Source organism: Castor canadensis, chromosome 5 (assembly GCF_047511655.1).
Source record: "Castor canadensis chromosome 5, mCasCan1.hap1v2, whole genome shotgun sequence".
Lineage (NCBI taxonomy): Eukaryota > Metazoa > Chordata > Mammalia > Rodentia > Castoridae > Castor > Castor canadensis.
The window spans coordinates 99,221,631-99,234,947 of NC_133390.1; the positions used below are offsets into that span (position 1 = coordinate 99,221,631).

The following is a 13,317-nucleotide window of genomic DNA, read 5'->3' on the forward strand; positions in this document are numbered from 1 at the left end:
TCTCCACCCCAAAGTCAAATAGATAATCTAAAGATGCATCTCAAATTCTTAGAAAAATGAAAACAAGCAAACACAAAAATTAGCAGATGGAAAGAAAAAATAAGAACAAGGCAGAAATCAGTGAAATAAGACTAAAAGAAAGTACAATGAATCAATAAAACCAAGAGTTGGAACTTTGAAAGATTAACCAGATTGATAAACCCTTAGCTAAACTAACCAAAAGCAAGAAGAAAAAGACCTAAATTAATAAAATTAGAGATGAAAAAGGGGACATTACAGCAAATACCAATGAAATCTAGAAAATATTTTTAAAAAATTAGATTCCAATAAGTTGGAAAATCTAGAAGAAATGTATAAATTTCTAAACACATATGACCTGCCAAAATCTAACTGAGAGGACGTAATTAACTTAAACAGATCTGTAATGAGCAGTGAGACCAAAGCAGTTAATAGTCTCCCAACAAAGAAAAGTCTGAGTCCAGAAGGATTCACTGCTGAGTTCTACTAGACTTCTAGAGAAGAACTAACACCAATGTTTCTCAAATTATTCCATAAAATAGAAAGGGAAGGAATGCTACCAAACTCATTCTATGAAACTATGAAGCATTCTATGAATGCTACCAAACTCATTCTATGAAACCAGATAAAGACACAACAAAAACTATAGAACAATTTTTTTGATGAACATAGATGCAAAAATTCTTAACACTTGCAAACTGAATTCAACACACATTTAAAAGATCAGACATCATGATCAAATTGGTTTCATTGCAGGGATGCAAGGATGGTTCAACATTCAAATCAATGTAAGTATAATACATTATATCAACACAATGAATACAAATCATATCATCAAGAGATGCCCAGGAAGCATTAGACAAAATTCGGTGTTCCTTCATGATAAAAACTCCCAAAAAACTAGGAACAAAAAAGAAGATATTTCAACTTAATATATAGGCTGTATATGACAAACCTATAGCCAACATTGTAATGAATGGGGAAAAATTGAAAACATTTCCCCTAAAATCAGGAACATGACAAGGATGTCCTCTTTCCACTCTTATTCAATATAGTCCTTCAATTCTTAGAGCAATAAGGCAAGAGAAAAATAAAAGGGAGACAAATAGGAAGTTAAATTAGCCCTATTTGCAGATGATATGATCCTATACTTAAAGGGCACCAAAGACTACACCAGAAAACTAAGACCTAATAAAACACCTTCAGCAAAGTAGCAGGATATAAAGTCACACAAAATCAGTAACATTCTTGTATGCTAACAATGAACTGAGAAAGAAATAATCTCAAAATAACCCTTCCCCTCCCCCCCAAAAAAACCAACAAAAAACCCCTTAGGTATAAGACCTCTGCAATGAGGGCTGGAATGTAGCTCAAGCAGAAGAACACCTATTTTGGTTCTTTTTTCAAGCTTCTCAGCCTCACAAAAAATGTATTAGGTCCTCTGTGACAGAACAATTAATAGTGGACACCCCTCGCTGGTCAGTTTGTATTTTTAAGATCCCATACTATACAGCATTTCTTCAGGTTTTTTTTTTTGTGTGTGTGTGGTACTAGGGCTTGAACTCAGGGCCTTGACTTTGAGCCACTCCACCAGCTCTATTTTTGTGAAGGGTTTTTCAGATAGGGTCTCACAAAACTATTTGCTAGGGCTAGCTTCAAACCACAATCCTCCTGATTTCTGCCTCCTGAGTAGCTAGGATTACAGGCGTGAGCCATCGCCACCTGGCTCCTTCAGGTGTATCTTTTCAGTGTGAAAACAATAACTAAAACAAATCAAATACAGAACTACAGAATACTGAACAATAATAAATGATTTGCAGGTTGTTATAGAAAACTTATTTTGATCAGGTTGTTTTTGTTATTTAATTCTGAGGGAAGCATAATTTCACCTATTTTATAGAAAAGGAAATGGAGACTCTGCTAGATGAAGCAATTTGCCCAAAGCCATGAAGGTAAAGCTAACATCGGGCCAGGCCTGTTATCACAATGCTTATGTGCCTTCTGCTGCTGCTCTGTGGTTTCCTCAGAGTGCTTTGACATAATGAGAACATGCAGCTGGCCATATTCATCTGCATCATCTGTAGTAACTATAAAACACACCACAAGTTGGGCGTGATGGAAGATGAATGATTATATTCTAAGCACTTGGGAGACTGCGGCAGAAGGATCACAAGTTGAAGTTCAAAACCAGCCTGAGCTAGTGACACTAGTCTCAACAAATAACAATAAAAACAACCAACAGAACAACTTCTTACAATGTTATACAGCAATCATTCAAGACTTACAAGGAGGTACTCTGGCCCATTCTTCTTAAGATGTGCTTTGATTCTGAATGGTACTTACAACCTCATTGGAGTACAAATCTTTTGCCTAGAAGCAGCTAGTTAAAGTTTTCTGGTAACCAGAAAAAAAGTATGGGAAGTTTAAAAGAGAGGAAGTCAGCTATGTCATTTATTAATGAGTGTATTTTTAAAGCAAAATTAAGATGGCAAAATGTCTCTATTTTGTCTTAACACCATTAAAGAGGTAATCACAGGCAAAGGCAGGAACATAGTGAACAAACAGGAATGGTTTAGAGACTTGAAAGGATAGCAGTAGAGGAACATACATGCTCAATATAGGATATAAAGTTTTCATTTTTTTCCTATTGAAATAACTATTTTCTAAATCTTGTTTTGTATCACTGAGTTACTACATTTCATAAGTGCCTGCTACCTATTTTCTATTATTAATTTTTTACAATTAGGATATATTTCTTAAAGGGGAAGATTCACAGTGACAATTCCGATTAGGCTTATATTGTACATTGGTTAGATCACCTCCATTGTCTCTCCCAAAATATTTGCCTGGGCTGGCCTTGAGCCTCAATCCTCCACATCTCAACCTTCCAAGTAGTTGGGATTACAAGCGTGAGCCGCTGGTGCCCAGCTTTTTATTCTGATCTTAATTACTAATTTTTTTTTGGTATCGAGGTTTGAACTCAGGGCCTCAAACTTGTGAGGCAAGCACTCTTAATGCTTGGGTCACTCCACCAGCCCCCTGCTACCTATTTGTAAATGGTAAAAGATACCATTTGGAGCCCACTGTGGTGGTGCATGCCTATAACCCCAGCATGTGGGAGATTGAGGCAAAAGGATGGAGAACTCAAAGCCAGGACTAGACGAGTGGCTTAAGTGGTAGAGTGTCTTCTTTGCAAGCATAAAGCAAGTGAGTTCTAACCCCAGTGGTGCCAAAAAAAAAAAGAAGCCATGCAAATAATGCATTTGGGCTGGAGCTATAGCTCAAAACCCTGAGTTAAAGCCACTACTGCCAAAAAAAAGATTAAGAGAATTGGAAGCCAGCCTGGGCTGCATAGCAAGATCCTATCTCAAAAACAAAAGGCTAATTTTAAGTTAACAGGCAGGATATATTTGAAATAGACATGTAATGCTTCAAACTGCATTTTAGACACAAGAATTTATTTTTAGGAAGAATCTACAGCCCACTTAGGCCATATGTTGAAAGAAAATCACTGCCTTCTTGAACTACACATGTGTAAACATGGTATAAAAAATTATGGTATACAACAGTTATGTGATGCATTGTATCTGAACAGCAGCCTACGCTACCTTGATATCAGCTGGTAAGTGACAATTTATATACAAATTTACTATATAAATGTTCAGAGAACATGGGATAGTTTTGTTAAGCACTATTTCCAATGATTAGAAAATGTATCCATTATTGTCAGTCTTTTATCCTAAGCCTTAATATTGATTAGTTATACTGTATTATATCTCTTAATTACCACAATTGGTAGTTATGTTAGCTAGAATGGAGCTGTATTTTAAGGTGAATTTTCATTAACTTTCTTGGCAGTTCAGTGAACTAAAATATAAAGTACTTTATCGTATGTTTTCAAGCATCTTGTTACCATGAGTAAAAGAATAATGCTTTGTGTTTTTAAATATTACTAATTATTTTCCTTCCCTAGCAATAAAATCACTCATGATGGAATGATACATTTGGCTGCTGTACTGAAAAGCAATACTACCCTGGAAGTGATAGATCTTTCTTTTAACAGAATAGAAAATGCAGGAGCAAATTATCTCAGTGAAACTCTTACTTCACACAACAGGAGTCTTAAAGCGTTAGTATGGTTTTATAATTAATCAAAATAACCAATTAAACTTAAATACTTTAGACTACTAACCTCAAACCCCTTAACTCTTAAGGTTCTAATAAAATGTGGAAATTCAGTTTCTAAATCTTACTGTATTAAGTTACAGTAATCATTAATTCAAAAGCAATGTCTTTTAAAAACTAGACTGATTCTATTTATGCTTACCTGTTAAAATTCATGAGAAAATTTTTGTTTATAGTCTTTATCCTGAATTCTAACAAAAATCTTAAGCATTCAATATGACAAAGACTTATACCTGTAATGTACCCAAATGTACTGAATAATAAAAATAATAAACACCAAAAAGACTATTTTCAAGATGTAGGTTGCTTTGCTAGGTACATGAAACATTTAATGAGAAAACAAAATTTCATAATTCAAATTCAAATGTCAAAATTCATATAATTCTTTAGGAATTATATGGTCAATACCTTATCATATTAAAACATTTAAAATGATGCTGAGACTTAAGAAAGTGATTGAAATGAATGTTGATGCTAACTCGTGTATTCTTTCTTAGTTCAACTATGGATTTCCAGTGGTTTTTCTTCTTTTTTTTTTTTTTTAACAGATTGTCAGTAGTCAGCAACAATATAGAGGGAGAAGGTCTTGTTGCACTATCACAGTCAATGGAAACAAATCCTGTATTATCTAATATCTACATCTGGGGAAACAAATTTGATGAGGCTACATGTGTGGTAAGTTTTTTTTTTTTTTCCAGTAAAGCATTTTCTGAGCTGGGTGCCTGTGGCTCATGCCTGTAATCCTAGCTACTCAGGAGGCAAAGATCAAGAGGATTAGCCTGGGGGAAATAGTTATGTAAACCTAAGTGGTAGAGCCCCTAGCTAGCAAGCGTGAGGCCCTGTGTTCAAATCCTAGTACCGCAAAAGAAACCCCAATAAAATAAAATAATATTGCTTTTTTGGAGGATGTTCTCTACAACCATAGACATTTACAAAACCTTAGAAATGGTTACAAAGGATAGTCAGACATTACATCTTGGAGAATTTTTACTTTTTTTTGGTGGAACTAGGGTTTGAACTCAGGGTTTTGCACTTGCAAAGCAGTTACTCTACCACCTGAGTCACATCTCCAAAGGATCTTGTGAACTATTTGCCCTAGCTAGCCTTGAACCTCCATCTTTCCAATCTCAGCCTACAGAGTAACTAGGATTACAAGCATGAGCCACCAGCACCTGTGGGACTTGAGAATTTTGTCCATGAGAACTTTAGTCCACAAAATTGGACCAAAGTTAAATTGGAATTTTTACTAGAGAAATCACAAAATGACAAAACATGCCTTATTTATGAAAACTTGGAAATAAGTTTTATAGTATTAAAATCTCATTGTGTATAATTAATAAAAACCTACCTATAATAGCTGGAAAATATTAAAATTCAAGTTATCCAGAACATCTTATTTTAAGCTATAAAACAGCACAGCTAAATTGAATACTTACATTTGTTTAAGCACTGCAAGTTGAATAGATTATATTCTTAATCACACACATTTTGCTAAAAATCCTAGGCATATTCAGACTTAATTCAAAAGGGCCGTCTAAAACCAGACAATACAGATGTGGAGCCATTTGTGGTGGATGGATGTGTATATCTTGCAGAAGTCTCCAATGGCCTTAAAAGGCATTATTACTGGACACCAACTTATGGAGATGCTTACGGCCACTCATCCAATGCAGGTTTTGCTCTTGTTCCAGTAGGTCAGCATCTATGAAAAACAAGCCCTAAAATAGTTTTCATGCATTTGTCTTATTGCTTTTAAAGCCTATTTGTTTTCTTTCATAAATTAGAATGTGTAAAACTTTGTGTAGCTGTTCATTGTGAAAAACTAATTTTTTGAGAAGATATTTTACAATGTAAAGACTAAAATTTTAACCCTGAAGAAACCAGGGAATATACTAATTTTTTTCAATACGGAAATATAACCAAATAGTGAATAGCATACAAGGTTACTACAGATATATAGATCTGTATGTCTATCTATAATTTAATATTTTTTTGGCAGTACTGAGGGTTGAACTCAGGCCCTTATACTAGCTAGGCAAGCGCTCTATCACTTAAGCCACTCTGCCAGCCCTTTTTACATTGGTTAATTTTGAGATAGGGTCTCAATTTTTGCCCTGGCTGGTCTGGACATCATCCTATTTGTGCTTCTCTGTATAGCTGGAATGAATGACAGGTATGCAGGCCCTACCACGCCCAGCCATTGGCAGAGCCATGGGGATCTTGCAGACTTTTTGCCCTGGCTGGCCTCCAACCATGATCCTCCCAATCTCCACTTTGAGCCATGGCTCCTGGCGGTCAGGACAGATACTTAATGAAAGTTGTTACAAAGTGGTGAAAAGGTTTCAGATAGGAAATTCCCAGTGAATTTCAAGGAGTTTCAAAGTTCAGGACTTGAAAAAGTTTTCTATATAGTTTATTTAGGTATTACAATAGGTGTTAATAACAATTTCACAAAAATAGGCAAATAAAAAACCCTCTTGACAGTTACTATTCTGACTTCTAATACCACAGAGCAGTTTTTTCTTTTTGCCTGTTTTTGAACTTTATACAAATGGAATCGAAGACTACATAACCTTTTTGTGTCTGGATTCTTTTGTTCAACATTTATTAGTGCAATTCACGCATGCTGCTTAATGTAGCAAACCATTTTTCACTGCTTTGAAGAAGTATTCCATTGTGTGCTGGGTAGGAGTCTACAGGATTCTGGAGAGGGCCCTTCAGGCTAAGACACAGACACATTAACCTTTAGCAATGCAGTTTGCTTTTTTCAGTCTATTATATTTCTATGTGTTATGGAGGGACCTACAAGTTCCCATATTCCTCCAAGGGGAGATTCAGAAGATAGCAGGTAGGCTTACCTGAACCTGTAATGGGATGGCACTGATAAACTTGCAGTGTGATCTATATTGGCTTGTTTCAGACAGACATACAGGTGATATAGCCTTAGAGAATTGTCCACACCCAAGAGAACTGAGGTGAGACCAGCTGAGCCAAGTACTACTGGGCTCTGGCCAGGCTAGGAAAGATCTCATGTATTCTATAAATCATTGCCTGCTGCACCAGAGGCCAGCAGCATGCCCAGAAAATGGAAGAGCTAGAGACCCCATCCATCCTGATGCTATACTGTCATGTGAACCCCCTCCATATATCTGGACACCATTTGAGTCAAAAGGTAGAAATAGTAACATTTTTCCAAAAGAGTAAGCCATTACCTTGTAAGATATTAAAAATTTTATCTTCCTTCTACCAGGATAGGTTTTCTTTTTTATCGGTGGCACTGGGGTTTGAGCTCAGGGTTTCACGCTTGCTTGGGAGGAGTCTTACCCCTTGAGCCACTCTGACAGCCTGTTTTTTGTGACTTCTTGAGATAGGGTCTAACTGTTTGCTTGAGGCTGGCTTTGAACCATGATCCTCCTGATCTTTGCCTCCCAAGCAGATAGGATTTCAGGTGTGAGCCACTCCTGGCTACAGATCCTTCTCGAACCCTTACCTAATGGTAAGTCACTTTTTAGTGGGTTTCATTATGCTATTTTCATACATGTGAAAATATCATTTTACTGTCACCCACAGAAAATGTTTAAGTGTGTAAATAAGTGTTTTCGTGGAAAGTCTAGAGAAAATTATCTTATACTCTTAGCCAGTGAAAACCTGCTCTGGAGCTGGGTGTGCCAGTGGCTCATATTTGTAATCCTAGCTACTCAGGAGGCAGAGATCAGGAGGATCATGGTTCAAAGCCAGCCCCAGGCAAATAGTTAGGAGATCCTATCTCAAAAGTCACAAAAAACAGGCTATCAGAGTGGCTCAAGGGTAAGACTCCTCCCAAGCAAGCAGTGAGACCCTGAGTTCAAACCCCAGTACCACCAATAAAAAAGAAAACCTATTCTGATAGAAGGAAGATACAATTTTTAATATCTTGAGGATATAAGGTAATGGCTTACTGTTTTGGAAAAATGTATTATTTCCACATTTTGAGGCCAGCCTGGGCAATAAAAGGAAGACCCTATCTCAAAAATACACAGCATTAAAAAAGGCTGGCAGAGGGGCTCAAGTTATAGAGCACCTACCTGGCAAGTGTGAGGCTCTGAATTCAAACCCCAGTACCCCCCCCCCAAAAAAAAAAAAAGTTCTGTAGAAAAACTGCATTTCCTCTTTGTTCCATTTTCTTCTTAGTACTATCATCTTTAGAAACCTACCTTAAGTATAGCCTGTTATGCTGTTTCAGATCACATTATGCTCATCATTTTATGTTTCAAATTTGAAAGCAAAACAAATACTGGTATATACTTTAAAAATATTTGATAAAATAATGATCTGGTTTACATTCTAAAGTACTATTTACTCACTGTCTTCTTAACATCTACTACTCTAACAATATCCATTTGACTCCTGCTTCTACTGGTATATTGTGGCTGCCTTCTCAAAGGGCAGTCATGCTCTACTTACCCAATCCAATGATGTCTTTGATTTGCATCTTACCATGTGATCACTACAAAGCCTCCTTTGTCTTTGAGAAACTTGTGCCACCTGAATTCTTTCCTATTCCATCTTTCTTTTACAATTTTTCATCTTGTTTTCTGTTTGTGTCCATAATTTAAATGCACTTCTCTCAAGGTTATTGTCCTGTACCATCTTCCAGAGCTGCCTTAATCATTTCTATAAATTATTAGTCTTATGTGGATAGCTGCAAGACCTCTATCTCTAGCTTTAAATGTTCCTGGATTTCCAGGCCCTGTATCCACAACTGTCTTCTTTTTTTTTAATTTTTTTTTTTTTTTAGTGGTACTGAGAATTGAACAAAGAGCTAGGTGAGCACTCTACCACTTGAGCCACACCCCCAGTCCGTGACTTAATCTTCCTTAAATAGCAGATAGCTACCACTATCTTCTCAATAACCAAGGTTGAAAAATTAGGTATCCATCACAGAGCTATTTGACTGCAAGGAACAGAAAATGACTAGACCTTATTTAAGAAAAACTGAAGCTGGGTGCTGGTGGCTTGAGCCTGTAATCCTAGCTATTTAGGAGGCCAAGACTGGGAAACTGTGGTTTGAGGCCAGCCTGGGACAATAGTTTACGAGACCCCATCTCCAAAATAACCAACGCAAAATGGATTGGAGGTATGGCTCAAGCAGTAGAGCAACTGTTTTGCAAGCATGAAGCCCTGAGTTCAAACTCCAGTCCCACCAAAAGAAGGAAAAAGAAAAAGGGGATTTAATGTAAGAACACTGGCATCTAGTGGCCAGAAATGAAGCACAGTTGTGCCTCAAGAGTGGGATTGTACAGCAAGAAACCAGGGCTAGTGCTACCTCTTTAGACAGTCTCTAGACTCTGTAAACCTGCTTAATTCCCTTGCTTTTAAGACCAGCTTTCTCTATCCATAATTTCCTTTAGACTTGGGATTGCTTTACTGACATCTGGGCAGTTCTAACAAACCTTTTCATTTGCATGTATACCTTTACCTAACAGCTCTGAATTTTAAAGCTCATATTCTTGAGAATCTAAATAGCTCTGTCAGGTCTAAGAATTGTTTCTTCTCGGCAAGGCATCGAGTTGGCTTGTGGTCACAAGTATGGAACCATGTGTTACAAATTTGGCTGTCTAATTCCTGTCCTCCAGGAGTCAACTATGGTTAGTGTGGGAGATCACAGGTCATAAACCTAGCTATCACTATTCATAATAGCCAAACTATGGAAACAGCCAAGATGCCCCACTATTGATGAATGGATTAAAAAATGTATTTATACATGATGGAATTTTATTCAGCCACAAAGAAGAATAAAATTTTGTCATTCACAAGTAAATGGATGGAACTGGAGAATATCATCTTAAGCGAAGTTAGCCATATTCAGGAGGCCAAAAATCACATGCTCTCCCTCATATGCGGATTATAGACCTAAAACAAATGCAGTAATATTACTGGAGATAGGTCACACACTAAGGGGAGAACACAGGAGGAATAGGGAAAGGGAAGGAAACCTAAAACTTGAACGAGGTTGAGGTGCTTTCTGTAGAGGAGCAAATATAGTAATCTTAAACTGGCAGAGGCCACCATGGGAAGGGGACTAGGAAGGAGTGAAGAAGTCTGGTAGAGATGAAACAATGTAGGTTACAATACACATGTGCACGGAAGCAATGCTAGGAATCTCTCTGTATAGCTGTTTTTATCTCAAACTAGCAAAAATGCTATATCTTATTATCTCTTGAACAAAATCAGAGAACAAGAGGGTGGAACAGGTTCTGCCCAGAAAGGGGGGGTGGTGGGTGGCCCAAACAATATATACACGAGTAAATACAAAAATGATAAAATAAAAAATAATAATAAACCTAGGTATCTAAGCCACTCCTTCAGCACAAGCTATGGATAGAGAACTATAACAAGAAAGTCAGTATGGATATGCTGGACATTTGTCTCCTACCCTCCTCCCAATGTGCTTTTTGCATTCCACCTAGCTCACTCCTCAGTCAGCTGTGTGCAACTTCCTCCCATCAGCCATCTCCTGTTTGCCTCTTCAGGTAAGCAATGGCTCTTTTGCTGTCAACTCCTGTTGTCTGCTCAGCATTTCCTTTCTTACCTTCCTTTACCATCATACTCAACATTCTAGCTTGTTTTACTAGTTAGTAATACTGAGTCTTGGCTTTTTCAGTTGACTGTAAACTTAAGGGTAGGTAGAGTTTATCTCATTTATTTACATATTCTGATTTCAGCATTTTTTTCAGCATCTGAAATACTGGTAGATATCTACGGATGTTCACATCCATAGTTTATTATATTCTTCCTGAAATTAGGTACCCTATGTTTACATGATATATCTAATTCCTTAAATATATCAAACCATTCTTCACTGAATGGGATAGGGGTTGTAGAAGACAGGAGAGTAGACTATGTATCACGGTCAAGAAATTCAATTTTAAGGGCTGGCAGAGTGGCTCAAGTGGTAAGAGCACCTGCCTAACATCATGACAAACAAAACAATGTTTCAATAAATTTCAGTTCTTCAAAAATAGTGAAAATGTAGAATTTAAAGAAATTGCAGGGCTGGTAGAGTGGCTTAAGTGGTAAAACATCCATCTAGCAAGAGTGAGGCCCTAAGTTCAACCTCCCAGCACTGCATTAAAAAAAAAGAAAAAAGAAATTGCATTAAAATATAATTTTAATTTTTAGTTAGTGGTATTTCTAGCCAAATAAAAGGCTCAATCTTTAAGTAAAAGACAAAAAATTATAGTCAAGAGCTTTATTTTTAACTGCTTCCCAAAGGTAGAAGACTAAAAATGTCTAGAATAATTTTCTTCTCAATGTTTGGTATACGTTAAAATCACTAGAGGGGGTTTTCCAATCTATATGTATGACCTGGAGATTATCTGATTCAGCAGGTCTAAGGTCAAGTGGGTATTAATCTGGTAAGAGTTAAGGTGTTGAACTATTAGTCTTTTGAAAATTAGTACATGTACATTAATTGTCACTACTCTGATTTGCATGATCTGTAAGATTACAATATACAGAAATGGTAAAATTACTGTTGCAGTGGAATTGAAAGAGCTTTTAACTTCAAGAAAAGCCAGTTTTCTAAAATTTTTCTATCAAAATTGTCCTGTGAAATTAAATATAAAAAGCAAATACCACTTAACAGCGAAACTCCATTAATTATTATCCACAATTTCCTTTTTAAAAGTCCAAATCTAACAATACAGTAGGAATGATTTAATGCAAATACAAAACAAGGTTAAATTCATTAAGAAAATAGTTTTTTGGTAAGATAGTCAACATTCTAAAGAGAGTTTCAAAAAAAGTTGTAATTCTTAAATAATTACAAATAAACATTCTCTAAAAACACTGCATTGTGTAGTAACAGTATATTTAAAGGACTTAACTGAAACTATTCATTATGAGTATTAGAATAATTATCAGATACAACTAAAATATATGCATATAAATGGATGGAATTGGAGAACATCATTCTGAGTGAGGTTAGCCTGGCCCAAAAGACCAAAAATTGTATGTTCTCCCTCATATGTGGACATTAGATCAAGGGCAAACACAACAAGGGGACTGGACTTTGAGCACATGATAAAAGCGAGAGCACACAAGGGAGGGGTGAGGATAGGTAAGACACCTAAAAAATTAGCTAGCATTTGTTGCCCTTAACGCAGAGAAACTAAAGCAGATACCTTAAAAGCAACTGAGGCCAACAGGAGAAGGGGACCAGGAACTAGAGAAAAGGTTAGATCAAAAAGAATTAACCTAGAAGGTAACACCCACGCACAGGAAATTAATGTGAGTCAATTCCCTGTTTGGCTATCCTTATCTCAACCAGCAAAAACACTTGTTCCTTCCTATTTATTCTCTCTTCAACAAAATTAGAGATAAGGGCAAAATAGTTTCTGCTGGGTACTGAGGGGGTGGGGAGGAGAGGAAGGGGGTGGTGTGGGTGGTAAGGGAGGGGGTGGGGGCAGGAGGGAGAAATGACCCAAGCCTTGTATGCGCATATGAATAATAAAACAATAAAAATTAAAATAAATAAATAAATAAAATATATGCATATTATGATAAATAGTAACATAGCATTATAAGAAGGGATTTCAGTCTTTTTTTTTTTTACATGTAATTTTGGAAGTGCAGATGACTCACACCATGTCAATTTAAAATAATAATCTTTTAGCTAAGCAGACAATGTGATCTTAAAAAAAGTAAGTTAACCCTAGCTACTCCAGTTCTGCCAAATAATACTAAAAGTATTAAATTTGGAAGCTAATTTATGCAAAGACAAAATGCTCATTTTTGTATTTGAGAAAATTTGGAAACTCATATGTTATGACATCACTATAGTAGTGTTTTTTTTGGAAACACGATCTCACTATCCTAGATTGGTCTCAAACTTCTGATCCTTCTTCCTCAGCCTCCTGAGTGCTGGGATTGTAGGCATGTGTCATCACACCTAGCTAACTATAGCAGTTTTTAAAAGAGAGTTATGTCCATTAGATGCTTGGATTATGAAGGTGAAAATTAAATATAATCTTTTCATTTTGACACACTTCTAAAAGAGACTGAGTCTTTTAATTTTCTTTACATTCTAATGAATTCCTATTGAATTTAAGCAGATTGAATTAGCTGAATATT

General features: G+C 36.4%; 1 protein-coding gene across 3 annotated transcripts in view; it reads left to right on the forward strand.

Moving 5' to 3' along the window:
- Positions 1-13,317, forward strand: part of Lrrc34 (leucine rich repeat containing 34) — a 41,317-nt gene that overhangs the window by 11,083 nt on the left and 16,917 nt on the right. For 2 of the 3 annotated variants that reach the window (XM_074073816.1, XM_074073818.1), the window contains 4 exons: positions 3,486-3,640; positions 3,992-4,147; positions 4,752-4,878; positions 5,708-11,851. In XM_074073816.1, the coding sequence (XP_073929917.1) occupies positions 3,486-3,640; positions 3,992-4,147; positions 4,752-4,878; positions 5,708-5,911 (642 nt within the window). In that variant the 3' untranslated portion in view covers positions 5,912-11,851. Of the gene's footprint in view, positions 1-3,485; positions 3,641-3,991; positions 4,148-4,751; positions 4,879-5,707; positions 11,852-13,317 lie in introns of those variants that run through there. The other variant, XM_074073817.1, reaches the window with a different exon arrangement.